Here is a 27,436-nt window from a genome sequence, read left to right on the forward strand (position 1 = left end):
TATATTGAAGCCTATAATCTTTAGTGTTGTTTTAAAATTTATAACCACATTCTAAATTTGTATTAATGTATTTTAAGCTTGTTTTCATGGTATATGGAAATCGTTATAATTTTTTTATCAATTAGTTTAGTAAAACTTCATAATACTTTCTAAATCGATAGAATAACCATTATAAAATCACTATTTTCTTGGAAAAACGAGACAACAAAGGCTCCAAATCTCATTGAACATCATCATAGGTTAGTGCAGGATGCAACTATGCATTAAAAAAATATTTTCATATAGTTTTGAAATTTTCTCAAAATCCATGTGCAACCCCTTCGAAAATATTGAGTTTTTGGAAAATATTTTATATACTGAAGCCTATAATCTTTAGTGTTGTTTTCAAATTTCTAACTACATTCTACATTTGTATTTATGTATTTAAGCTCTTTTTCATGGTATGTGTTAATCGTTATAATATTTTTATCAATTAATTTTATAAAACTTCATAATACTTTCTAAATTGACTGAATAACCACTATAATATAACTCTTTTATTGAAAAACAAAGGCTTCAAATCTCTTTGAACATCATCATAGGTTAGTGCAAGATGAAACTATGCATTAAAATAATATTATCATATTTTTGAAATTTTCTCAAAGTCCAGGTGTTAACCCCTTCGAAAATATTGAGTTTTTGGTAAATACTTTATATATTGAAGCCTATAATGTTTAGTGTTGTTTTAAAATTTCTAACCACATTCTACATTTGTACTAATGTATTTTAAGCTCTTTTTCATGGTATATGAGAATCGTTATAATTTGTTTCTCAATTAATTTAGTAAAACTTCATAATACTCCCTAAATCAATGATATAACAACTACTATAAAATAACTATTTTCTTGAAAAACAGAGACAACAAAGGCTCCAAATCTCATTGAACTTCATCATAGGTTAGTACATGATGCAAATATGCATTAAAAAAATATTTTCATATTTTATAAAATTTTCTCAAAATCCATGTGTTAACCCCTTCAAAAATATTGATGTTTTGATAAATATTTTATATACTGAAGCCTATAATCTTTAGTGTTGTTTTAAAATTTCTAACCACATTCTACATTTGTATTTATCTATTTAAACTCTTTTTCATGGTATGTGTTAATCGTTATAATTTGTTTATCAATTAATTTAATAAAACTTCATAATACTCCTTATATCGATGGAATAAACACTATAAAATCACTATTTTTTTGAAAAACGTAGACAACAAATGCTCCAAATATATTTGAACATCATCATAGGTTAGTGCAAGATGAAACTATGCATTAAAACAACATTATCATATTTTTTGAAATTTTCTCAAAATCCATGTGTTAACCCCTTCGAAAATATTGAGTTTTTGGTAAATACTTTATATACTGAAGCCTATAATCTTTAGTGTTGTTTTAAAGTTTCTAACCACATTCTACATTTGTACTAATGTATTTTAAGCTCTTTTTCATGGTATATGAGAATCGTTATAATTTGTTTATCAATTAATTTAGTAAAACTTCATAATACTCACTAAATCGATGAAACAACTACTATAAAATAACTATTTTCTTGAAAAACGGAGACAACAAAGGCTCCAAATCTCATTGAACATCATCATAGGTTAGTGCGGGATGCAACTATGCATTAAAAAAATATTATCATATTTTATGAAATTTTCTCAAAATTCATGTGCAACCCCTTCGAAAATATTGAGTTTTTGGTAAATACTTTATATAGTGAAACCTATAATCTTTAGTGTTGTTTAAAATTTCTAACTACATTCCAAATTTGTATTTATGTATTTTAAGCTCTTTTTATGGTATGTGTTAATCGTTATAATTTGTTTATCAATTAATTTAGTAAAACTTCATAATACTTTCTAAATCGATGGAATAACCACTATAAAATAACTATTTTCTTGAAAAAAGGAGACAACAAAGGCTCCAAATCTCTTTGTGCATCATCAAAGGTTAGTGCAGGATGCAACTATGCATTAAAATGATATTGTCATATTTTATGAAATTTTCTCAAAATCCATGTGTTAACCCCTTCGAAAATATTGAGTTTTTGGTAAATACTTTAGATATTGAAGCCTATAATCTTTAGTGTTGTTTTAAAATTTCTAACTACATTCTACATTTGTATTAATGTATTTTAAGCTATTTTTCATGGTATATGGGAATCTTTATAATTTTTTAATCAATTAATTTAATAAAACTTCATAATACTCCATAAATCGATGGAATAACCACTGCACAATCAATATTTTCTTGAAAAACGGAGACAACAAAGGCTCCAAATCTCATTGAACATCATCATAGGTTAGTGTATGATTATACTATGCATTAAAACCTTATATTCATATTTTTTGAAATTTTCTCAAAATCCGTGTGTTAACCCCTTCGAATATATTGAGTTTTTGGTAAATACTTTATATACCAAAGCTTATATAATCTTTAGTGTCGTTTAAAAATTTCTAACCACATTCTACATTTGTATTAATATATTTTAAGCTCTTTTTCATGGTATATGGGAATCGTTATAATTTGCTTATCAATTAATTTAGTAAATTTTATAATACTCCATAAATCAATGAAACAACTACTATAAAATAACTATTTTCTTGAAAAACGGAGATAACAAAGGCTCCAAACCTCTTTGAACATTATCATAGGTTAGTGCAGGATGCAACTATGCATTAAAACAATATTTTCATTTTTTTGAAATTTTCCCAAAGTCCATGTGTTAACCCCTTCGAAAATATTGAGTTTTTGGTAAATACTTTATATACTGAAGCCTATAATCTTTAGTGTTGTTTTAAAATTTATAACCACATTCTATATTTGTATTAATGTATTTTAAGCTCTTTTCATGGTATATGAGAATCGTTATAATTTTTTTATCAATTAATTTAGTAAAACTTCATAATAGTCCCTAAATCGATGAAACAACTACTATAAAATAATTATTTTCTTGAAAATTGGAGACAACAAAGGCTCTAAATCTCTTTGAACATAATCATATGTTAGTGCAGGATGCAATTAGGCATTAAAAAAATATTGTCGTATTTTTTGAAATTTTGTCAAAATCTATTTGTTTACCCCTAAGAAAATACTGAGTTTTTGGTAAATACTTTATATACTGAACCCTATAATCTTTAGTGTTTTTTTTTAATTTCTAACTATATTCTAAATTTTTCTTAATGTATGCTAAACTCTTTTTCATGGTAAATAAGCACCGTTTAATTATTTTTATAAATTAATTTAGTAAAACTTCATAATACTCTTTTTTTTTAATGCATAGTTGCATCAAAACGCGTTATCTTGGATAAATTCTCTAAAGTTAAAATTTATTTTTTGGGAGTTTCAAACTCTCACACTGGTGGACAAGCATAAAGTAAATATTTGAATTAATAATAATAATTTAAACTTATAAAATAATAATTTTTAAAGGTAAATTTAAAATCATAAGTAATTATAGATTTATTTGATAAAAATATATATAAGTTAATGTTTACACAATTTATACAAGAAAGTTATTTTGGTTTATAGATGTTATCCAAAATGACGTTGTTTTGATAAATTAATGGGTGACTAACACCTTTGACATACAATATATATAGAAACACAATTTTAAGAGTTCGTGTAATATTTTTGAATTTTTGTTTACTTCAGTATATAATATTCATTACTAAAAGTTCGGGAATGAAAAAGCACGATGCATTAAAGTTTATATAGTATATTTGGACTTTTACTTAGTTGAGTATGAAATATGCAGTACTACAAAGTTCGGAAAGAAATAGGCACGAAAGGCAAATTTCATGTTCTTTTTTTTTTTTTGAACACAGGCAAATTTCATGTTCAAATAGGCCTTTTTCGTGTTTTAACTTTTAAGTTGTGGTAAGTATGGTGGTTATTCATTCAAAGTAACTAACTCAAAAGACTTTCTAAACAATGTTGGATCCTTTGTTTTTTGGTTTAGTAAATTTAACATTTACTTAGAAAGAACAATTTATAAAACTCCCCAGAATTTTAGTATTTACCCCAATTCAGATGGCATTCACGAACAGGCCCCAGATCCTATGATATTTATTAAACCACCCCAACTTCTTTTGTATATACACCAAAGTGTCCACAACTGCTATTATTTACTAAACCATTCTAACTTATTCAGTATTTAATCATGCTGTCCCATACTGCTGTTATTTGCCGAATTAACCCATATCTTATTATGTTCATAAAAGCGTCCTAGATCTTTTTGTATTTTCAAAAGTTCCCAAATCTCTTGTGTATAGTACCATAGAATACAGTAAAGTTCGGCTTGAGCTAATTTAAGATTAAAACTGAAAATTACGAAACGATCATAAGAGTCTAAATACTTATAATTTATACATTCTCACACAATTCAGAAGACTGAAGCTCGAGGAAACATCATCCCAAACGAAACCCGGTTCTATTCCGGTTTAGATAAACAAATAAACTAAAAGCTTCCCGGTTCAGGTTCGAGTGAGCAAAGCCGATATGTGAGCCGCCGAAAGCGTCTGAGCTCTCGGAGGCAGTCTGTTACCGGAAAGTCTCGGCTGCCTATCGTTTCCGGCGAAGAAAGCGTCGTGGCCAGCTAGATTTTGCTGCGATGCACCGCCGCAACCGGATAATCGTCGACAGTGAGAGCTCTCCCGTCGCTGCTTCAGCTTTGCGTTGAGAGGATTCTCGGGTTTCGCGAGATCTTCTACTGTCAGCGCTTCCGACAACGACGTGAAGGACTGTGACTTGCCTCTGTAATGTTTTGACAATCCTCTCCTGTCGTGAACATTTTCAAAAATATAAAAATTACAAATACACAACAATTTTGAACAAAATTTAAAGCTTTTCGTATTATATCCCTAAACTATAGGATTATAAGAAAATACCCTAAAATTTACAAATACACAACAATTTTGAACAAAATTAAATCTTCTCGTACTATATCCCTTAATTTACAGAAAAACTATAGGACTATAAGAAAATACCCTAAAATTTACAAATAGACACTAAATGTTGGGGCTTAATCTAACAAGATCTAAACTCAGGGGCAAATAAACGAAAAACTCTAAACACCGGGGTAAATAAACGAAAACTCTTTGATTGTTCTTACCTTGAAGAAGAAGAACTGCGACGGTCTGATTCGTCAGGAGAGTTTGGAAAAGAAGAGGGAGAGTTAAAACCTTCATCTGTGTCCGCGTCTGCGTCTCTAACGCAGTTTTCGCGTCTGCGTTCTTCACCCAACATAAGAGACTCCATCTGTTCTTGATAATGCATTTTTTTTTTCTCTTCCTTCTAATTTATCAAGACTTGAGCATAGAAACAGTGCCCTTTTTATATACAAACAATTTTATTACAATGATGACGAGCGTCTATATATAGTCAGGTCCATAATTACAATTAATTGATACTTTATTGGTAGATTTTTGTCTTTAAAATGTTTTAAAAATTGCATATTTGTATCTAACTTTGGAGAAGGTACGTAATGAATATTCGAATATAAAACATTATCTTGTGAAATCTGTTTCTCAAAGTAACATGTTCACGCCCATGAACATGGGTTCTGGTTTTGCGGTCGTTTATATAATAAAGTTTTTTCTGGTCGGAGATAAGATATTTTGGGAATGTGTTGTACCCGATCATGACACGTGAAAAGAGCTGAGAAATGGACGGAGATTGAGATGCATGTTACGTGGTGGGTGGAAACAGATGGCACAGAGAACAAGGTCATCGAGAATCTCTGTGTGACGAATCTAACGATACGTGTCGAAGTATGTTGAACAGATTCAGTGACTTTTTGAGCCATGATTGATAACATAAACTTTATTTTATGTATATGGACCGTTCCTACGGGCCCTTCGCACATGATTAGATTCTTTGGGCCCTGCAAACAAACTGTATAATGTCCTGAACAGCCTTCCAAGTTCTGAAACGATTTGGTGAAATTCATCTTAAACAAAACCCAAAGTCAACCAAACAGTGCTGAAGTCCAGCCCTTCATAAAACCAAAAGCTGCGCTTGGTTATAGATTTTGAGAAGTTTCTTTCGGTCTACAAAACTAAATCAAACCTTTACCAAATTTTATTTCATCCGTTCCATAATCAATCATGAGCCTAAAATTAAATCTATTCTGGAAAAACATAAATAAATAAGGAGAATTCGACCAAAAAAAACTTTAACTTTTTACAAATTGCCAAAAGAAACATGAACTTTTAGGCTGACCAAAAAACACCAAACTTTCATTGACTTTAGAATTAATTAACAATGTTTTCGCTGACTTGCCAATTTAGCACGCCGTCAATAAATTTAACAGAAATATTTGACGTCGTTTATTGTTGGCGTTAAGTGAAACGACGTCGTTTTCAAATGAGATGAAACGACGTCGTTTTACATGATTTGAAATTAAAAATATGTAAATCCCTGGATTCGAACCCAGGTTGGTTGATCAAACAACAAAGTATTTTACCACTGGACTACTGGCACTTTCAATATATTTACTAACATGTTTACTTTTATTTGGTACATATTAAATATAAAATTTTTTCTAAGATCTGTAAAATTCCAAAAAAAAATAAAAAAACAAAGAAGACTTTTATAAAATTAATTTAGAAATTAAAATTAAAAATAATATTTTATTTTTCTTTTTAAAAAATAAAAACTCTTCCAAAATTTTCAAAAAACTTAAAAAGATCTTTAAAATTCCAAAAAATTGAAAAAATATAGAAATTTTTTATAAAATTAATTTTAAAATTAAAATAGAAAATAAAATTTTATTTTTTCTTTTCAAAAAATAAAAAACTTCCAAAATTTTCAATTTTTTTAATACATTTGCTAAAAGTTGAAATTAATTATACACACATAAAAAGTTGATAATTGTAACTTTAATTTTTTGCATTTTATTATAATTTTTAAAAAAACTAGAACTTTTTTTTTAAATGAAAATTTTGGAAATTTTTTGATTTTTTTAAAGAAAAAAAATATATTTTAATTTTAATTCAAAATTGATTTTATGAAAATTTTGGAAGATTTTTTTTATTTTTTTTAAGAGAAGTAAAATTTTATATTTTTAAAAGAAAAAATTTATTTTATTTTCAATTTTAATTTCAAAATTAATTTTATAAAAAATTTCTTTATTTTTTTCAATTTTTTGGAATTTGAAGATCGTTTTAATTTTTTAGAAAATTTTGGAAGAGTTTTTATTATTTAAAAAGAAAAATAAAATTTATTTTCAATTTTAATTTCAAAATTAATTTTATAAAAAATTTCTTATTTTTCAATTTTTTGGAATTTTAAAGATCTTTTTAAGTTTTTAGAGAATATTTTTATATTCAATCAGTACCAAATAAAAGTAAACATGTTAGTAAGTACATTGAAAGTTTCACTAGCCCAATGGTAAAAGACCTTGACAATTGAACCAACCAATCCGAGTTCGAATCCAGGGGTTTACATGATTGTTTTTTCAAATCATGTAAAACGACGTCGTTTTCAAATGAGATGAAACGACGTCGTTTCACTTAACGCCAACATTTAGTGTCTAGTTAACACTGTGTTAACTGTGAGTTCACGGCGTGCTAAATTGGCAAGTCAATTTTAAGTTTATTAATAAACTAAAAAAGTCAATAAAAGTAAATGATTTTTTTGGCTAAGCTCGTGTACAGGTTTTCTTTGGCAATTCGTGAAAAGTTCGTGTTTTTTTTGGCCGAATTCTCAATAAATAAGTCTAAACCGGTTGATCCACCCTTTGACCAAACAACAGACCATAAAATGATCTCTGAAGAACAAAAATTGATAATGTGTAAATTAATTAGCCAGCAAAGATACAGCAAGTGAAAAACCATCTAAGACTATAAATCTAAAGCTGGAACTAAATCAAAGAGACAAAGCTTTCTTCTCGAGAGAATGAAAAATATACAAAACGAACCAGTGGTATCAATGTTCTAAACTCTTCACCTGATCTGTACGAGGAAGTAACCAGAGTCTCTCTACGTAAATTCTTCTCCCTACTACTATCTTTCCCTCAAGAGTCATCACATAATCAAAAGCCTGATGAACGTGATTCACAGTCCACAAAAAAACCAAATGGTTATACTTTTGGTAGCTGTAAATCTCGTTTTGGCTCGAGTAGAGAACTCTTGTTATTGATCGCTTCTCTCGTTGAAGCCTTTCACAGTTGGTTTTGACGATGGTCTATTTATCTTCTCCAGTAATCTGCTAAATACTAGTTTGACCGGTATGCAGGCCACGGTTGGTGGTCCCGGTAACACCCGTCTGTTAGAGAGCTCGTGAGTTCGATCCCCCGACGCCTTTACCCCGTGTAGTGCTTGTTCGCTGCTGAACGAAGATAGTGCCCTTGTCTTTTGACTAGGGGTTGCGTTTGTGTTCTTCAGCAACTTCTTTCTTTCTCCAGGTGGTCGTGGAATCCCCATTAGATTGCCTCTCCTCACCGAGTCACCATCATTACTAAAGTTTCCCGAACCAAGCTTCCTAAGCAGTGGTTTTCGTCCCTGATCTGTCGGAGAATGATCCTCAGGATCGGCTTCAAGCGATGATGATAACCGATGCAGCCGTGGAACCCGTGAACTACTCCTCCTTGCAGTCTTCCAAGCAGGGGGAAGTAACAAGGGTTTGTCATGGTAACTTGTTTCATTACCAAAGTACTCATATGACTCAGAGGAACCATCTGCTAAGACTTGGACTTCAACCGGATGCCCAATGATTGCTCTGCCGTTTAACTTACTCATAAGTGAGACAAATGGGACAGGACCTTTCCGATAGCTTCCTTGTACTTCTAAATCAACATCCATCAATGGAGGATACGTTTTTCTTCTTCCAAGATGTCGATGAGAAGCATCTGAACCTTCGTGTTTCTTCAAACCAATCTGGCCTTCCCAAGGATCATCATCCCAGTCCAGCATGTCACGGCTATAGATGTTCTTACATCCAGATGCAAACATAGTCGACAGCCGATAATCATCATCATCATCCCCAAACTGTCTTTCGTTGGGATCAGTGTCATCAGTTCCATCACTAGAATCTAACCCATAGCCCATAGGCTTTTGGCCGAATCCCCTTCTCTTATACTCAGAATATCTTCTTCCATCTTCCAGATGATTACGATGCATTTCCCTCTTGCGTGCAGACCTTCTTGGAAGATTGCGCATGTTTCTTTTCCCCTTGAGCTGCCACTTGGAAACCGTACCAACTCCATTATCAGGATCTTGGGAATAAAGGTGATAAGAGTCGCCAGAAATAGATGACTCGTAACAATCTTCCTCGCCACTGGTGCTTTCATCTTCTGCTGACATATGTCTATTAAAAGTATTGTGTTGCCCTGAATGACGTCCAGCTCCTGAGAAGATAGAATCAATACTAGTTAAATAACTGTGGTCTTAGTAATCAAAAAGGTTATTTGGTTTCTAAACTTCAAAGGCTTGAACCAATGCCTGAAAGAACTAGAATCATTTATATGATAAGAAACTAGCTTTTAGTCGTTCAGAAAAGACTTTACCTGACAGCAAGTGAATGTCATCATCAGTATCCTCCTCCATATCAGAAGAATCAGTTTCGGACTCAGAAGAAACATATTCAGTATCTTGCAAAAAATCAGGATGGTCATAATAACGAGAGCCGCCACCAGGAAAGGAAGAATGCATTGCCTCCCTGTGGCTTGGCAAACCCTCATGCCGATCTAAAACATCATTAGATTCGTTTGGTGCAAACATATACTTAGTCCTTTTCGCCTCCATCGAACTCCTAGTCTTCTCCTTCCCTGCAACAACAGAGCCAAACTCGCATAACAAAAGAGCCAGAAGTGTCTAATCTCCAGCCATCTTGAAAAACTACACACTTAGGGAAGTTTGCAGAATCATCTTACCGAGGGTATAAGTAGGCCTCTCCATGCTATGATCTCCACTAGAAGAAGCTGAAGAGTTGCTTCTCGCCAGAGACTTGAAGGAAGCATCAGGACCATTGGAAGATGAAAACTTCCGCTTAGAAGAACTAGTTCTCAGCCCAAACTCCACCAATCCCCTCATTCGAGGACGCACCTCGTCCTCACAACTTGGCTGATGATCTTCCACTTTACCTTTCTCCAAATGCATAACATCATCACCAACATGGTTACAAGTCCCATTAGAAATATCATGAGCGTTATCCCTAGGCTTGCTAGTCTCAACTTCCACTTCCTTCTTCAGAATCTCCTTCTCAAGCTCAAGAGCGTGGAGAATAGCATCTTCTCTACGAGCATACTTCTCTCTCTTTCTCACCGTCAGCCCTTGCGAAGTCTCCACCTTCTCAATGCAGTCATCAAAGTCCCCACACCTAAACGGCTTCACCCTCTTGGACTTCTCTAAGTTATACCAATCCCTAAAACAATGAACAAAAAAAAATCAATCCAGAGTTTTTTATTTATTTTTAATTATTATAGAGAATCAAGAAGAGACTTACACACTTGCATCCTCTCTTCCAAGAAGCTTCACAGGAGTACCAGATCGTGGAGAGGTGATAGTATTAGAGTCAAGATCATCTTGTCCCAGTATCCTCCCTGGCCACCACGAGCCGTTCCTCCTCCTCACCCACACAATCGACCCCACCTTCCAATCCACCGCACCTGATCCTGAGCTTCCCATCACTCTCTACACTCAAGATCACACTTTCTCTATTCTATATCACTAACAGGTCTCAAAAGTCTACCATTCTCAAAACAAAAGCAGTTTCTTCTACGGTCAAGTAACGATCTACCTGAAAACCAGCTCAGCTCAGCCGCCGTTACTACAAGCAAATCGCGGCGGAAAGGAAGCAAGCGAATCCGGCGAGGAGGGAGCTTTGCATTCAGATTTGTAAAAGTTGCTATAACCTCACGCTTTCTTCAAGGTTAGGTTTAAAAAAAACTTCCTTCTCTGCTCTCTCCGCCGTCTGTTTATATAACCTATGTTAGTTATTCTCTCTCTGATGAAACCTCCGCGTCCTCTTGTATCTCTCTCTCTCTCCTCTCCGTGACTCCGTCTCTCTTTCGCCTCTCTCTCTCTCTTTCTCCTCCGGATGGTGATGGTTGCGAGCCGCGTATTTTTCTTGAATTAACACGCGCTCTCGAAACGCGTGCTATCTACGTTACCTAGTTAGAAGCCCATTGAGCTTTTTATTTGTAGGCCCATATTAAGGCCCATTAAAATTTCAAAATTGACGCCTTAACGGTCACTTAGGTAGGGCTTCTCTTTCGAGTAATGTGTGTATATATACCCTTCAGACCGTTTCAGACAATCAGACAAGAAACTTCTCGTTTTGCAGCTGTCATCATTTCCTCTTCAAATCAAAATCACTCTATCTCCATATTTTAGCAATGGATTTCGACAGTCTTACCAGAAGAGATCTTCAGTTCTTCTGTAAGAAGAACAAGATCCCAGCCAACATGACCAATATCGCCATGGCCGATGCTCTCAAAGCTCTTGAGATTGTAAGTTCTCTTTTCAATATTCAATGGCAAAAGCTAGTAACTTTATTTAGTTAAAATGATATGAGATCTGTATCTTGTAACTAAGATTTGATAAATCATTTTGTTTGAAATCAAGCTCGAGTCAGATGTGTTTGATATTGACATTTTTTTTTATAATATTTATTTGATACTAACATTTATTTAATAGGTTGAAGGTATTGAGGAGTTCATGAACCAATCTGAGTCCACACGTGACCTGTCTCCAACAAGCGTAGCCAAGAATATGCCAAGCGCTGCACGCACTGCAGCTAGAACGACTCGAAGAAAGACCAAAGATGAAACTCAACCATCGGAGCTTGTGACCCGTTCTTGCCTTGTTACTAGCAAGTCCCTAGCTGGAGAGCTGGAGCAAGAAAACAGAAACGCCAACGTGGATCCATCACTACCTCAGAGCCGTAGAAGAGTTGCTGCCACAGTTGCTATGAATCTGGAGGAGAGCAAAACTCCAGCGGCGAGAAGCACAACGAGGGCTCAGCCAGCTGCAGCATCTGAGTCGGTTCAGAGGGTGTACAGCACGAGAAGATCGGTCAAGTTGCTTGAGGAATCCATGGCTGACCTGAGTTTGAAGACTAATGTGCCTTCAAAGAAGAAAGAAGATGCTGAAAGTGAAGGTTTGCAAAAAAAAAAAAAAAACATAATCCGTTTTTTTCTTATTAGCAGTGTTAACTTTTGATCAGTGTGTAATCAAGTTTAATTGTTATATATGCAGGCTCCAAGCTTCAGGTTAAATCAGAGGACAACGCTGAAGCTATCTCAGTGAGAGATCTAAATGATTCGTGGGATGATTCGAAGAATGATCCGGATCTTGATGTTTTATATGGTGATCTTGGTGATATCACTTTCGTTGATGCCACAACCTGTAAGGAACAGATGAAGGGGACAGGTATACACACACACACACAATCATTACCTATCAATATTGTTTTTCTTCAGTGTTTGAATTTCTTCATTATTCTCTTCTTTGCAGAGTCCAACACCGTTCCAGCTTCAGAGTCTGAAGAAATGAAGAATGGTTCTGAAACTGAATCAGAGGAGGATGATGATGATTCTGGTGGTGTTGCTGACACAAACCAAGAGGGATTTGAGTCTAATGTCTCTGCTAGTGATAATGTGGCTAAGGTAGACACTGTCCCAACAGTTCTGGTGGCTGAAGAATCAGAAGAAAGTTGCGAGGCTGATGAACTGATGGATGCTGAATCAGAGATGGCTATAGTTTCAGACAAGAAGACTCAAGAATCAGATAGTGATGAATGGTCTGATTATGAGATAAGCGAGATAGATGAGAAGAGTTTGAGAACTGGAGAAATGATAGATTCTGAATCGGAAGAGTCTTCTGTTGCAGACAACAACACGAAGAACAAGGAGAATGTTGAGGAGGAGATGGTTCTTGACAACAATGGAGAAAAAGAAGCAGAGGTCGAGACTAAGAAGAAGAAGAACATGATCGATGAAGAGAGTCTTAAAGGCGTTAGCGTGAGGCAACTAACTAAGCTGCTGAAAAAACTTGCTATCAGGAACAAGCAACAACACAAGAGCTTAGAGTAGTAGAGAACAAACTGTTTTAGCCTTTTGAAATCATTTCCTTCTCTACTCAAAAAAACTGTTGCTTCTTTTGTTTTCTTAGGTTGCTCTGTTTTTCTTTTTTGAAGAAAACCTAAACAAAATTTCAAATCAAATCTATTTTTCTTTAGTTTCCATTCGTAATTTTTCTCCTCTATTTTATTTGAATCGCAATTGAGCTCTCTGTTCAATCATCTCTTCTCAAAAGAAAAAAAAAAGATTATTAAAACAAGATTATCAAAAGAGCTACCAGGTGAGAAGCAAAAAGATCATTATCATATTAAAGCTTAAAGGGACATTAAGAATCCCATATACTTTTCCATCACAATATACAATGAAGTTCCAATGTCATATCATGCAAATAGAAGCCTACTTGATACTAACGTTAGCTTTCAGAATCAGAATCAGAGCAATGTGGAGAGTGGAGACCAAAAGAGAGAGAAAAAAACACTTCCATTACAAAAGTCTTAAAGAGTTTTTGACTGTGTGACATGACCATATCAGAGGCCGAAAGTATATAAATGGTGAAGAGACTGAGACACCATGAGCTAGCTGGCTTTTGGAGGACAAAGTAAAGTTAAAATGAGGGACCAACCGATGAGTAACCAGCGGCTCTAACCTCTGTGAGCGTAGAGGATAACCAGTCTAAGCCTTCATAGAGCCCATCTCCTTGAAGAGCACATGTGCCTTGTATATGCCATTTCCTGTTCTTGAGATCTAACAAGCCAAGCCCTTCACATACTTCTCGTGGAGACATGGCTCCTCTCTGAGGTTCACACAGAGTTAGGATGAATACTGGTAAATGATAAATAACAAAAATTTCAAATAAAGGAAAACTAAAGCTACCATGTCTTGTTTGTTTGCAAACACTAGAATGACACTGTTGAGCATGAATGGGTCTTTTATGATCTCCTGATACAAAATCAATTAGCAGAGGTTAGAGACTCTTCAGAGACTAGCTTTACCAAAACCCTTGTTCAGTTTTATCTATAAGGTACTGTACTATAACCTGAAACTCTTGCTTAGCTTTGCCAATTCTCTCTCGGTCCAAGGAGTCCACCACGTATATCTGCAAGCACACCAAGCAATTAAAAATCAGATAAGATTCCAAAACAACATATCTGTTTGGAAACTCTCATCTGAAGAATCAGAGCCAAGGAAAATGAGAATAACAAGTAAATAAGGAGAGAAGAGTGTAGACATACAAGTCCATCGGTATTGTTGAAGTAATGCCTCCACAAGGGCCTGAGCTTTTCTTGGCCACCAACATCCCAAACTGTAAACATCACATTCTTGTACTGTACTTTCTCCACATTGAAACCTGTGTTAAGAAACCTCAAACCCCTCAGTAAATGCCATGGCACAGAGACCAAAATCTAAATGCTGCTTCCTTCAAGCAAAATCAAACTCACCGATTGTGGGAACAGTGGACATAACCTCTCCTATGTGCAGCTTGTAGAGTATCGTTGTTTTGCCAGCTGCATCCAGACCCAGCATAACGACCTGAAGTAGCTCCAAACAAATACAAATCAAAGAAGAACAGTAAAGATCATAACTTTTTGTATATGCTGAAACAAGATCAAACTTGTGATTAGCTATTGTTCACTTCTATATCAATTTTGTAACAATCTCTATACATTCCAGAATCGATCAGTAAGTTACCCTCATCTCCTGATTGCCGAAGAAGGTATCGAACAGCTTGCGAAATGTTTGACCCATTGTCAACCTGAGGGAATGAATCTGAAGGAAACAGCTGGAAGAATCAAACGAAGAGGAATCTTTCTTCCGAGAGACGGAGAATAAAGCGGAGGAGCGTTTTCATTTGTTATACAAGGGATCTCTCAAGATTCCGCTTGGTTTGCTCTTTCCAATTCAATTGTCACTCTCGGTTTGCAAAACCCAAACCGAATGACAATTGAATTCATCCCGGAGGGAGACTGTTTTTTTTTTTTTATATATAATTCAATTTATATGTTAATCATATGCTTTAATTGTTTGTAAATTGTATTAGTTGATGGTATCGATTATAGATGTTGGTATATTAGATTCATTTTTCATATACAAAACTATCAAAAAAAAATTCAAATGTGTTATGTATATAAAACATACCATTTAATATGATTGTGTATATTAGTACATTTATTCTAATAAAATACACATTTTGCATAGCTTAGGATATATTTTTAATTTTATATATATTATAGTTTATTTATGCCCTGTTAATTATAACACTTGCAACACTTTATATAAAAATATGAAATAATTAAAGACAATAATATTATTATGTATTTTAGACAAAACTAAATAGAATACTTGTATTAGTAAACAAAATATTTAAAAAATTAGATTTGACATATTATTATTAGAATACTATTTTTTTTTTGTTATTTGCAACATTTTATAATTGATGTACATACATCCAATATTAGTGATGAGTGAATCTCATAGTGGCCTTTAGAACGTCTCGGTTTTTATAGAGACTCTAGAATAAACAAGTGCTTTGGATCTCAAACTCTTTGTAACAATATGCTTATTTTTTAACTAAATAACTTTACCTTGATAGATATAAAAATCATGGTACTCTTCTCTTGCTCTGCATATACATATTCCATCAAGCCTCGATCAACTATGTCATCCACCTTTGTTCTGGCTTAGGAAAGGAAACTGTTAGAAAATGACCAAAACTTGTACTTGCGACTAGATTCTCAAAAGTTGCATATGTATCATCTTGTCCACAATCTATACATATTCCTTTGTGATCTAAAGTACTTGCTTTTCAACCGTGAGATTGGTATGTATTACGGGAGACTATTTAGTCAAAACACAACCAAATGTTAACATTACATATCTAAAGAAAACTTGTAGAGATCATTGACGTGATCGGTCTCTCGGTATGACCGTCATACATCCTCTCACATCCCTCTTTGGTAGGAGTGTCTACTATGAAGCATTTTACTAATGTTATCAACCTACAAAAATATTTTAATTATCAGTATTTCACTACCAGTGTGGGTTGATGATAATGTCGGGAGTGATGTCTTCCACTGTCCATGGCATATCTTCTTGAGAAGTGGTCATCCCTATAAATCATTTTAGGGAGTGGCGGCTGTTGAACTTATGATATGTGGAGTTTCAACCATTCTCGTTTCACTTTCACCAACCGAGACCCATTTGGAGCATGTGTAGTCAACAACATCTAAAAACAAAATCAAAGTAAGTAAATCCATCAAATAACACAAAGCGACACATATTTTACTAATAGACAAGATTATCATCCTCATTTAACCCTATGATTACCTTGGGTTCCAAATATCTTGTTCCTTAAACAAAAGAATTAAAGAGAAATTGTATGATTAACAATAAAGTTCACATCAAGTCACCAAACACAAAAAAAAAAATAGAAACAGAAACTCACAAGGAGTGGAAGACCATCATCGTCCAAATGCATCATGCGTCTTTTTTGTGGCCGCTTAAACAGTATTCCTTTCATTTTCTGGCATCTTGATCACCAAGAAAATGCAAGTGAGATCAAAGGAGTGTATAAGGGAAAATCATTCTCAATTTTCAGAACACAGGAAAACAACACAAGATCAAACGCAGATTATTGACTTGTATGTGCGATAAGACACAGAGCGGAAAAAATCCTTTGTCAATTGAATATTTGTTCATGACTGTAGCATCTCTGTCGTTGTAGCCATCATGGCATGAAATAGCAACAATCCCGTTCTACAATAAAATATGAAACGTTTGTGAAATAACAAGGAATTGCAAGCAGAGGCAATTTTCTAAGGATGAAAAATTGTGTTTTCTTATAAGGAATTATTCAAATGGTTTTAGATTCGACTTGGGATGCTCTCTCGAATTCAATTATATGTAGTTTTTAAAAATAAATAAACACTCATAGAAAATATTACAAATTTATTGACTAGTGATTTTTTACTTTTTTTTGCTCAATTGTTTTTTACTCATTTCTAATATTTTTAGAGATAAGATGTTTTACCTTAACATAGATAGCTCAAAATATATACATTTACCATTGTAAAATATTTAATATATATAGCCCAATCAATCATGAATACCTAATAAATTAATTGTTGTGTTTTTGTTACAAGGGATTATTCCAGTTGTTTTAGATACGGCTTAGTTTGTTCTCTTTGGAATTCAATTTTTACTCGGTTTAGGAAAATCAAATCAAATGAGAATGATAAAGAAAATATTACATCTTTAATGATTAATGGGGGTTTTACCTTTATTTTTTGGTTCAAAAAAGAATTTTTAATTTTCTCGTTTTCTAATATTTTTGAAAGATAATATGTTTCAGCTAGTGTTACAAGAAAATATGTGTCAGCTAAACTTGCATACTTAATAAATTAATTTGGTTAGACATTTACAAAGGTTACATTCACGTTACAAGGGATTATTCCAGTATTTCGATAAGGCTTGGTTTGCTCTATTGAATTCAATTTTAATTCGTTTTAGAAAAATCAAATTGATTTAAACCGATTAAGAAAATATATCATTTTTATTGATTTTTTACTTTTCTTTATGAGTAATTGACCCTTTAGTCTAAAAAGTATTTAGATTGGCACTTCTTTTACTTTTTTATTCAGAAAAGTTTTTTTTTTTAATTTTCTCTTTTTTTAATATTTTTTTGGAGAAAATGTTCTAGCCAAACATGCATAGCATAAAATATATACTTTACCATTTTAAAATATTTATATTTAATAAATATATATATATATAGTTTAACAATGATGAATACTTAATAAATTAAATTGGTTAGACATTTTATCAATAAACTTAGTTGATTTAAAAATGTAAAACGCCTCTAAAACATTATATTTCGAGAAGGAAAGTGTATTACTTTGGGGCCATTAAACTCAATTTTATATTTTCTAACTTATGAAAATGTTCGATTTAGCTTAATAAAATATGAAACGTTTGATGTCAAAAAACAAGATTCATTGAATAAATTCATCCTACGAAATAGTTTATGAATTGGCCATGTCGTCTTGAATCTCGTTTGGAGCACTAAGACCAGGAATCAAAAGCATCTTCTGTATATCTCTCTCAATTGAGCAGCAGCTTCTTCGACATATAGATCTTTGTTATCCTGAAAACAAAAACAAATCCATTCAATACAGTTTAAGCGAAATGTAGTGTTTATTGAAGAGAAACCAATCTTTGTAGTTATAAAGTATTATTATTATACCTGAGGAGATAATTCTTTGGATTGTACAAGGAAGTCTCATATGTTATCCTTAAACCTCGCAATGTCACTTCTGGACTCGCAAAGTCCATTCACAAATTGCGTCACCTGTTTGTTTTTATCTCAAAAGATTAAGTTGGCAATGAAAGAGTAAATCATATGGTTGATGATAGTTAAGTATCTCTGATGTAGTCATGTTTGGGAATGATGAGCTTAGAAGCTTGATGGTGTATTCAAGAACAAAGGCAGCATTGTTTGGATATTGCTGAAGTACCATTGAAGCATCCCACAAATTTTTTGTCAAAGATTTGCAGATCATCAGCTAAAAAACTCTTGGATTATCCATATGAAATCCAATCTAGTCTCCATTGATGAAAACTTTTATCGTAACACATCAAATCGAGTTCTTTCTCGCCATGGGTATGACGAGGGTGGTACCAAAATACATGTCTTCCATGCAAGCAGAGATGATATTTCTAAGGTTTTGGCGGAGAAATTTAAAATGTGTGTCAAATATTATCGAGAGAGAGAGAGAGAGAGAGAGAGAGAGAGAGAGAGAGAGAGAGAGAGAGAGAGAGAGAGAGAGAGAGAGAGAGAGAGAGAGAGAGAGAGAGAGAATTGCATTTTCTTATAAGGAATTATTCAAGTTGTTTTATATTCGATTTGGTTTGCTCTCTCGAATTCAATTGTGTCTTGGTTTAAAAAAAATTAAATGACTGAAATTTATAAAAAATATTCCATATTTATTAATTATTGATTTATTTACTTTTTTTTTTGCTTAAAAAGTTTTTTATTTTTTCTTTTTAAATATTTTTAGAGATAAGATGTTTTACCTAAACATAGATAGCTTAAAATATATATACATTTATACTATTGTAAAATATTCAATATATATAAATATATAAATCAATCATGAATACTTTTAAATTAAATTGGTTAGACATTATTTAATGTTGCGTTTTAGTTAAAAGGGATTGTTCCAGTTGTTTTAGATACGACTTAGTTTGTTCTCTTGAATTCAATTTTAACTTGGTTTAGAAAATTTATATCAATTGAGACTGATTAAAAAATATTCCATTTTTATTGACTAGTGGAGTTTTTACCTTTCTTTTTTTTGTTCAAAAAAGGTTTTTTTTTGTATTTTTCTCTTTTCTAATATTATGAGAGAAAATATGTTTCAGCTAGTGTTACAAGAAAATATGTTTCAGTCAAACTGGTATAGCTAAAGAATATATATAACTTTACCTTTTAAAATATTTAATATATATTTATAGTTCAACCAAATCATGAATACTTAATAAATTAATTGGGTTAGACTTTTACAGAGGTTACGTTTATGTTGCAAGGGATTATTCCAGTATTTTGATAAGGCTTGGTTTGCTCTATTGAATTCAATTGTAACTCGTATTAGAAAAATCTAATCGACTGAAACCGATTAAGAAAATATTTCATTTTTACTGTTTAATGTTTTCTTACTTTTCTTTATAAGCAATCAACCTTTTACTCTAATAGATATTCAGTCTAAAGAATATGTATATTAGCATTTCTTTTACTATGTTTATTCAAAAGTTTTTTTACCTTTCTCATTTTTAAAACATTTTTTGAGATAAAATGTTTTAGCCAAGCAGCTTAAATATATATATTTTTTACCATTTTTAAATATTTATATTTAATTAATAAATATATAGCTCAACGAATCATGAATACTTTAAATTAAATTGATTAGACATTTATCAATAAACTTGGTTGATTTAAAAATGTAAAACGTCTCTACAACATTACATTTTGAAGAAAAAAAGTGTATTAATTTGAGGCCATTAAACTCAAATTTATATATTTTTAACTTATGAATGATTCGATCTAGCTTAATAAAATATGAAATATTCAATGTAAAAGGAAAAAATAAAAAAACAAGATTCACTGAATAAATTCATCCTAAGAAATAGTTTATGAATCAGCCATGTCGTCTTGAATCTCGTTTGGAGCAATAAGACCAGGAATCAAAAGCATCTTTTGTATATCTCTCTCAATTTGAGCAGCAGCTTCTTCAGCATATAGATCTTTGTTATCCTGAAAATAAAAAACAAATACATTCAATACAGTTTCAACGAAATGTAGTTTTTATTGGTGAGAAACCAATCTTTGTAGTTAAAACTATTATTATACCTGAGCAGAGAATTCCTTGGACTGTACAAGGAAGTCTCGTATGTTATTCTTGAATCTCGCAATGTCACTTCTCGACTCGTAAAGTCCATTCACAAATTGCGTCACCTGTTTTGTTTCAATGTAAAAAAGATTAAGCAATGAAACAGCAAATCAATCGTCTGGTTAATGTTAGTTTAGTTAAGTTACCTCTGATGTAGTCATGTTTGGGAATGATGAGCTTAGAAGCTTGATGGTGTATTCAAGAACAAAGGCAGCATTGTTTGGGTATTGCTGAAGCACCGTTGAAGCATCCCACAAAGGTTCCGTCAAAGACTTGCTCTCAACCTGAAATGTTTTAAAACATGAATCTCTCTTAAAATCAGCAGAAACTAGCAAACGGTAGATTTTAAGTGTGTGTGTGTATATGTATTTTTATTACCAGGGAAAATAGATGCTGTAGCACCAAGACATGAAACTTGAACCCAGGCTTGTGGAAGGTATCGGTCAAGACAGCAAATATCTCTTGCTCAATTTGCATGAAGTATGTCCGGTAGAATTGGTTAGAGAAGTCAGATTTCTGTCACAATTAGAGATAATAACATGTTATAGATCACGCACTTAATGGCACAAACCAATGAAGATTAGAAGTGAGACAGGGAAGTTTCATAACCTGAAACTTTTTCAGCAGCTCCAGCAAGAGATTAAGCCCTGTTTCTGCGATGTTTCTTTCGGTATGCCTAAACGCCCAGATAACTGAATCCATCACTAGCTTCAGTTGCTGATGAGAGGCACACAAAAAAAAAGGAAAAGCTCAGGGATCACTAAACCAATTAGTATAGTAAGAGCTAAGAAAACTATATGCAAGACCATAAACACCAACCTCACTTGACAACTGTACCAAGGCAGGGAAACAGAACGTCGCAATAGCACGAAGTAACGAGAAAAACTTGAGGCGGTGCTCTGGATAATCTTCGAAATTCTTCGTGATCATCTGCATACAAAAATGAGAAAACGAATCGGCCCTCACTAGTCAGTTCCTTGTACGCATAACTACTGGATCAAGAATAAAAATAAAAGACAAGTTAAACCATATATGGACCGTAGAATCTGTTACCTCCAAAGTGCACTGGAAAACAGCTTCAAAAATGCGGGGCACTTCATCTTGCATATTAACCTTGTACCTAAACCAAACACATTTACATGTTACATTTTGCTGTAAGACTTCTCTTATGATGAGGCATGCATCAACAGAGACAAGAGACGTACTTGTTTATTATTGTCGCAAAGAGTGATAAGACTTCTGATTCCCTTGCGTCGGGAACGTTTCTTGCATAGTCACCAAGAACTGGATCCATCATTGGTGGAACAAACTGTTTGCCAATGTGTGGCTGGTATTCCGCTTTCTCTAGAAACGTTTCTATCAACCTAAGGATTTCTCTCTTAACAGATCTGTTCCATGAAAGCATAAAATATGTAGATAAGATTCAAGTTTGTAATATACATACATCTGTGATTTTCTAAATTTGGTATAGAAAGCCATCCTACCTTAGAAGTTTAACAACAGATGTCCTCGAAGCATACGGGCCACCCTCAGCAATGTTGCTCGACACGAGTTCACTGTACATTCTGGTGCAGAAGAGGAAGAATAAAGTCAATGCTTACTAAATAAAGGAGATAAAAAGTATGTAAACATTTGTGAAGTATAAGAAAATCACCTATAAACATTCAGCATATCCAAGAAGATCAACGAGATTTGAGATAAGAAATGTGTTCCTAGTGAAGTTGCAACCCTCGTATTTGTCTGCATACAAATATAAGTAAAAAAACGGTCCAACTAGCTCTAGAAGATGAATAAAAAGTGTATACCAACGTAATACGAGATCAGACCTGGAGGATATTAAGTACAGTACGTATCATATCTGGGTCTTTGAGGATATCTGCATTCTGACGTGCTTGTCCTATAATTTCTGTCCATTTCTACATTGTAGAGGAAAAAGAAAACGTTTAGCGACTCTGGAAAACAGAAGCTGAACAGTACGTTTTTGCTTAATAACAAACCTGATTAGGGAGATCCATCAACCTCTGGATATATTCACTCCTCTTCTGAGGATCTGTTTCTGCCTGGATCATACTACCAACCTAAAGAGAGACAGAGAGTGAGATCAAGCAAGTAATAGCTTTCCATCTCCATAAACCAGACACGATTAAAAACACGTACAGATTCATAAAAGGTGTGAATCTGATGAGGTTCAAGATCTCCAACAATAGTAACAAGTCCTGACAAAAGTTCAGATACAAATGGCTCCTTCTCTCCAACCTAAAAAAAACAAAGATGACCTCATTTTAGATGATAAAGTAAAGGATTAAAATGTGCATTAAACGAACTAGTACATACCTGAAGAATAACGAATTTGCGCTTGCATTTTTGAACAATTTTCAAGAATGTATCACACGCCATGTCCTGAAAGGAAAATGTAGGATATTAGCTTGAGCAGATTTTTGATAAACCAGACCGCATAGAAAGTAACAATAACTTCTATAAATACTGAGATGTAATAATTGTTGGTACATGGATAATGAAATCAAATTTCCCAATCGGTCATACTTCATTATGAAAGATTCAGCCAAGAAACTGTAACTTCAGCACGAATTCTAAAGTCTTCAACTTTAAAACGAGAAGAATTACCTGAACACCAGGATGTGTCTCATGCATGAATTCAAACAACTTATGAACAACTGTTTTCAGAAACTTCCAGTGAGCCCTTAAGAACCTCGAGTACTGTCCAACAACATACCTGAAACGAAAGAACAAGAAGACAAAGATCAAATACTCAAACGAATCATGCATGGAACAAGTTCAAGTTTTAGGATAATGTCATGCTACCAAGGAACATGTGATCCATTTATAGTAAAAATCTAACACTACGTAAGTATCAAGCAGGTTTCCATATTAGCATTTATAATGTACAAACAAACTCACATGATGTTGCTTGCAATAACAGCTTTATTGTCTTTTCCCTTGATGATTTCACATAAACTTAACAAATCACGAATAACCATCACCAGAAATCTGTTTTCCTGAAATAAAGACACGACAATGAGAGCACTAGAAACATTAGAAAGATGCTACCAAATAGCTAGATTCAAAAATGTATTTGTTACTGCATTACAAACAAAATTCTCAATTGTTGTTAGTTGAAGATGCAAGTAGACGACAATGAGAGCTGAGAACTTACTTGGTCAACATCCATGGAACCAGAAATAGATCCAATAGCCCAGCATAAAGTGTTCAGATTGTTCCATGCCCATTCCTCCCCGCTTAACTGTTTGCTTAGCTTACTCAACATCTTTGCAGGAACAACAAAAAGTTGATATCAACACAACAGGGTCAGCCAAGCCTGTAGATAATTCACAAAATAAGGACAACCTGACATCTCTAATAACAAGTACCTGTCTTTCGGTATCATCATGACCAAGGTGCGAGAGATAGATTAATGTCTCCCGCATTATCTGCAACAGTGTAAGATATGAAATAAGAATACCGTACGATTGAAACCTAGAATAGAGTCTATATAATAAATACTAAACCTAGAATAAAGTCTAAATAAGTGTGATTCAAGTAGAGATATAATCAGTTTAGTAATTATGTATAAATCCAGGCCTTCTCTGAGGATCTAGTATATATCTTATGTAACAGAAGATACCTTATATTGGACAAGAACATCATTATCCTTCATAGTTTCACGGACTATATTTCCATTTTCATCTTCAACAATTATCACTTCTTCAGGCTTAGCCATACGACTAATCATGAGCCCCCTTAGTTTTGATAATGGATCAGCATAAAGTTTTTGTCGCTCTGTGACTTCCGGTTTGATGCTACCAGCCGTACGAGGAAGGCAAGCCATCTGACAATAGGCAAATCAAGACAAAACGTAAGTAGCGCAATATACAATCCTAATCTCATCTTGTGAAAGAATCTAAAGAAGTCATACTTGCAATCCAAACAGACTTGGAGTTAGACCAGGGTGGCCGACATGATGATGTAACGTAAATAACTCCGAAACTAGTGAATTCCAGTAGTCCAAACAAACCTGTTCACTCATAAGCAAGCAAAAACTATCAATTTCCAAAGCATTGACAAATAACATGAGATAATTCTTATTATAGTATTATTAATAGACATCAAAGGTACAAAGATAATGCACATTACCTTGAATACTTCAGTGTCATCAACATATGAAATGCTAATGAGATATTCCAGACCCACAAGTAGTAAAGAAATAATCTCGGGTGCAGATTCTAGAACTTTTATATGCGACTGCAAATAAAGGACAGCGAGCAATATTACTATTTTTGAAATGCATATAAAAAATATGAAAGAAAAAGGACTAGAAAAAATAAATTTAAACCCTCATCCCTCGTTTACACACATATAAAGCCTAAAATTCAAGGAAAACCCACATAACACATCTTACTCCACAAAGAAAGAAAATTACCTTGAAAAATGAAGTGAAGAACAGTGCCAAGTTCTGGATAAAAGCCTAGAGGTAAAGACAAATATACAGTCATCATCTCGAAATTTTACACTAAGATATGGGATGGTAGGAACCTAATGCTCGTAAAAGACTTGCCTGTTCTTCGTCACTTCCATTTGAATATGCCTCTGGGATATTGATATTTAAAGGAAGCATTGCCTGCAGACATGGAAAAAAAACGTAAGCCACTGTAACATGAAAGTAAACATAATAAGGTAAATACCATAAACGACCACATAGGGTAAATAACCAACTAAAACTGAAAGTGTTGAATCATCAATGAACAAAACCAATAAAAAGAAGCAGTATTACCTGCAACTGTCCCATGAAAATGCCGTACATCTTGACATATTGCCCATTGTAGAAGTCCCCACAATTAAGAGCTGCAACCTGCCAGAGAAACACAAGCCATTAGACAGTGACAGTAAAATAGTGACACCCATAACACCCGGACTATAAACAGGCATACCTCTGACAGACATTGAAGGGTGAGATTCCTATATGCCGGCTCAGGGAAGAATTTAAGGAGGGTCTCCAGCTGCGAACAATGAGATCAGTAATAAGGATATCGATAATGTGAGACTTGTTAACCTCTCTTAGTCCACTTATATTCCAAATATATTACCAAGGGTGACTCGAATATATAGCCAAGCGGAATCCAAGAAAGATAGGCATGCAATGCAGAGAGCGTTGAGCGAATAAGCTCTGGTCTTTTGGAAGCTGAGAGAACATATAGGCATAACTCGTGAATGAGTAGAAACTCGCTGCACATTACAAAACAGAACAAGTCAGTAGAATATGGAACAATCATCAGTTGAAATTATGGCAAGATATTTGAAGTTTTGAGCATAGTTTGCTCTTGATTTTACTCTAATTGTAATAAAGTAAACTTCCAGAAAAGTCTAACTTGCCTGTTTAGGGACTCTTTCATCTCCTTTATCTTCTGCTGAGTCATCTCTCCTTTTGAGAAATCAAATACCTCTTCGCTCAGGAGCTAAAGAAAAAAAAAGGAATATTATTTAAAAGTCCATCATGAACTCAATGCAAAAGTAGTTAGACAATACTTACCTTCAAAATAGCCATGCAATTCTCACATAAAGTCTCGCTAGTTTTGGCAGCTTTAACTAGATCAGGAATAAAACTCCTCCACTTTGCAGGCCACTCATGTTTCACGATCTGTATTACACACCACAAATAAATAGATAGTAAACACACAACAAAGACTCAAAGCATGAAACCCTGAAGATATATACATACCTGAACCAGAATGACATTTAACTTGTTGACATAAAGCCTTTCCGCTCTGAAAGATCCTTCATCCCCTGAGAGCTACACGATAACAAAAAAAAAACATTTAAGTTCATTCTAACTAACAACCTCTCAAATATACTATACCTGCACGATGACTTCAGAGATGTAATTCTTCATTCCATCACGCTGTTCAACAGGTAAAGCATTCCACCTATATTTAATAACACCTTCCAGCACCTGAAAGATCAATCCATCAGAACTTTTTCCCCCAATAGCAAAAAAAGTTGAATAAGCCAAAACTTCACCTGAAGAGCAAAGTACTTGGTATGTGTACTCCTCGTGCTTTGCAAAATGTGAACCACTTGAAGCCAGGTGTCAGGGTTCGCTTTCAATTCCCGAAGAATATTATCCGCCGCAGCTCTCTGAAAACAAATCAACACACAAACGCTAATCGAATACGCAATCAACAGTATAAGAACACACAAGACGCGATTGAATTGATTCGTTTCGTTTCGTTTCGTTTCGTTTCGTTCATCGATTAGGAGCTTATAAGCAAATTGACTTACTTCATCCTTCGATCCCGTTGCGTAGAAGGACTCAACGGTAGCGTCGAGCAAGGTGACGTCGATAGGCTGACTCAAGTCGCGTAACTTCTCGGCAGCCATGGTTGGTGGGAAGGTGAGAATCAATGGAGGTCGATTAGAAGCGATTGTGTATTATTGGACTATAGAGAGAGAGCGAGAGGTTTCGATGAGCGTAAGGGCGAGAGGGAGATTATTATATATATATTATCGAGAGAGAGAGAGGTTTATGAAGGAAGCCTGAGATTGACGCAGGGAGGGAGAAGGAAAAATAAGGAAGGAAGGACTTGTACTTACGTTGACCGTCGAAGGGTTTTGACTAGTTTAAATATAATGAAAGGTTATGTAATTAAATTAAATATAAGGAAAGGTTTATTATATTATATAAACATTGAATATTCATGTCAATACGCTCTTTCTAGAGGTGTAGGATATATACAAAAAGATTATTTAACTATTTTAGATATTTTTGTCTATATATAGATGATTTATGATATCTTTTTTATCTTAGCATATGATGGAGGATCTGTTGTAATGAAATTGTGATTTGGATGTTTAAGTAATATTTTCAGATGACAAAAAAAAGATGGTTTATGATATAAAAAATTGTGTATTTTTATTAA

General features: G+C 33.7%; 5 protein-coding genes across 5 annotated transcripts; 1 reads left to right on the forward strand and 4 right to left on the reverse strand.

The window, feature by feature from the left end:
• Positions 1-4,367: 4,367 nt before the first annotated feature.
• LOC106432875 lies at positions 4,368-5,585 on the reverse strand. Its single transcript, XM_013873719.2, has 2 exons — positions 5,152-5,585; positions 4,368-4,817 (listed from the first exon to the last, which is right to left on the reverse strand). Exons 1-2 carry the CDS (start codon positions 5,313-5,315, stop codon positions 4,514-4,516), a joined length of 468 nt encoding a protein of 155 aa, XP_013729173.2. The 5' UTR covers positions 5,316-5,585; the 3' UTR covers positions 4,368-4,513.
• A 2,230-nt stretch (positions 5,586-7,815) lies between these two features.
• Positions 7,816-11,083, reverse strand: LOC106435787 (uncharacterized protein At1g51745). Its single transcript, XM_013876714.3, has 5 exons — positions 10,779-11,083; positions 10,485-10,672; positions 9,913-10,403; positions 9,547-9,807; positions 7,816-9,387 (listed from the first exon to the last, which is right to left on the reverse strand). Exons 2-5 carry the CDS (start codon positions 10,664-10,666, stop codon positions 8,174-8,176), a joined length of 2,148 nt encoding a protein of 715 aa, XP_013732168.2. The 5' UTR covers positions 10,667-10,672; positions 10,779-11,083; the 3' UTR covers positions 7,816-8,173.
• Positions 11,084-11,309: 226 nt separating this feature from the next.
• LOC125606909 (nucleolin-like) lies at positions 11,310-13,219 on the forward strand. Its single transcript, XM_048776007.1, has 4 exons — positions 11,310-11,490; positions 11,678-12,140; positions 12,239-12,412; positions 12,497-13,219. Exons 1-4 carry the CDS (start codon positions 11,377-11,379, stop codon positions 13,072-13,074), a joined length of 1,329 nt encoding a protein of 442 aa, XP_048631964.1. The 5' UTR covers positions 11,310-11,376; the 3' UTR covers positions 13,075-13,219.
• Positions 13,220-13,525: 306 nt separating this feature from the next.
• LOC125606910 (ADP-ribosylation factor 1-like 2) lies at positions 13,526-14,930 on the reverse strand. The gene is made up of 6 exons (XM_048776014.1): positions 14,752-14,930; positions 14,502-14,592; positions 14,295-14,410; positions 14,099-14,158; positions 13,936-14,001; positions 13,526-13,855 (listed from the first exon to the last, which is right to left on the reverse strand). Exons 1-6 carry the CDS (start codon positions 14,806-14,808, stop codon positions 13,667-13,669), a joined length of 579 nt encoding a protein of 192 aa, XP_048631971.1. The 5' UTR covers positions 14,809-14,930; the 3' UTR covers positions 13,526-13,666.
• A 5,175-nt stretch (positions 14,931-20,105) lies between these two features.
• LOC125606932 (protein EXPORTIN 1B) lies at positions 20,106-27,116 on the reverse strand. Its single transcript, XM_048776084.1, has 32 exons — positions 26,799-27,116; positions 26,538-26,654; positions 26,377-26,469; positions 26,239-26,310; positions 26,050-26,157; positions 25,893-25,975; positions 25,607-25,745; positions 25,451-25,519; positions 25,294-25,371; positions 25,078-25,140; positions 24,943-24,987; positions 24,657-24,764; positions 24,439-24,537; positions 24,148-24,351; positions 23,894-23,953; positions 23,680-23,790; positions 23,424-23,521; positions 23,130-23,238; positions 22,839-22,904; positions 22,662-22,760; positions 22,502-22,582; positions 22,331-22,420; positions 22,159-22,244; positions 21,989-22,069; positions 21,710-21,892; positions 21,558-21,624; positions 21,324-21,434; positions 21,114-21,221; positions 20,883-21,020; positions 20,651-20,788; positions 20,465-20,569; positions 20,106-20,368 (listed from the first exon to the last, which is right to left on the reverse strand). The coding sequence occupies exons 1-32, from the start codon at positions 26,895-26,897 to the stop codon at positions 20,246-20,248; spliced, it is 3,231 nt and encodes a 1,076-aa protein (XP_048632041.1). The 5' UTR covers positions 26,898-27,116; the 3' UTR covers positions 20,106-20,245.
• Between the last annotated feature and the right edge of the window lie 320 nt (positions 27,117-27,436).

This window comes from Brassica napus, chromosome A1 (assembly GCF_020379485.1).
Source record: "Brassica napus cultivar Da-Ae chromosome A1, Da-Ae, whole genome shotgun sequence".
In the NCBI taxonomy this organism is placed as follows: domain Eukaryota; kingdom Viridiplantae; phylum Streptophyta; class Magnoliopsida; order Brassicales; family Brassicaceae; genus Brassica; species Brassica napus.

Coding starts and splice junctions, on each gene's coding strand:
- LOC125606909 (XM_048776007.1), top strand. CDS start 11,377: ATGGATTTCGACAGTCTTACCAGAAGAGATCTTCAGTTCTTCTGTAAG. Junction 12,141..12,238: donor AGAAGATGCTGAAAGTGAAG/GTTTGCAAAAAA, acceptor TTATATATGCAG/GCTCCAAGCTTCAGGTTAAA. Junction 12,413..12,496: donor GGAACAGATGAAGGGGACAG/GTATACACACAC, acceptor TCTTCTTTGCAG/AGTCCAACACCGTTCCAGCT.
- LOC106435787 (XM_013876714.3), bottom strand. CDS start 10,666: ATGGGAAGCTCAGGATCAGGTGCGGTGGATTGGAAGGTGGGGTCGATT. Junction 10,404..10,484: donor GGAAGAGAGGATGCAAGTGT/GTAAGTCTCTTC, acceptor TCATTGTTTTAG/GGATTGGTATAACTTAGAGA. Junction 9,388..9,546: donor TGACATTCACTTGCTGTCAG/GTAAAGTCTTTT, acceptor CTATCTTCTCAG/GAGCTGGACGTCATTCAGGG.
- LOC125606910 (XM_048776014.1), bottom strand. CDS start 14,808: ATGGGTCAAACATTTCGCAAGCTGTTCGATACCTTCTTCGGCAATCAG. Junction 14,002..14,098: donor AAGCTAAGCAAGAGTTTCAG/GTTATAGTACAG, acceptor ATTTTGTATCAG/GAGATCATAAAAGACCCATT. Junction 13,856..13,935: donor TTGCAAACAAACAAGACATG/GTAGCTTTAGTT, acceptor TGTGAACCTCAG/AGAGGAGCCATGTCTCCACG.
- LOC125606932 (XM_048776084.1), bottom strand. CDS start 26,897: ATGGCTGCCGAGAAGTTACGCGACTTGAGTCAGCCTATCGACGTCACC. Junction 25,141..25,293: donor TTTTCATGGGACAGTTGCAG/GTAATACTGCTT, acceptor CCATGTCTGCAG/GCAATGCTTCCTTTAAATAT. Junction 21,021..21,113: donor AGCTGCTGAAAAAGTTTCAG/GTTATGAAACTT, acceptor TAATTGTGACAG/AAATCTGACTTCTCTAACCA.
- LOC106432875 (XM_013873719.2), bottom strand. CDS start 5,315: ATGCATTATCAAGAACAGATGGAGTCTCTTATGTTGGGTGAAGAACGC. Junction 4,818..5,151: donor CGCAGTTCTTCTTCTTCAAG/GTAAGAACAATC, acceptor TGTTCACGACAG/GAGAGGATTGTCAAAACATT.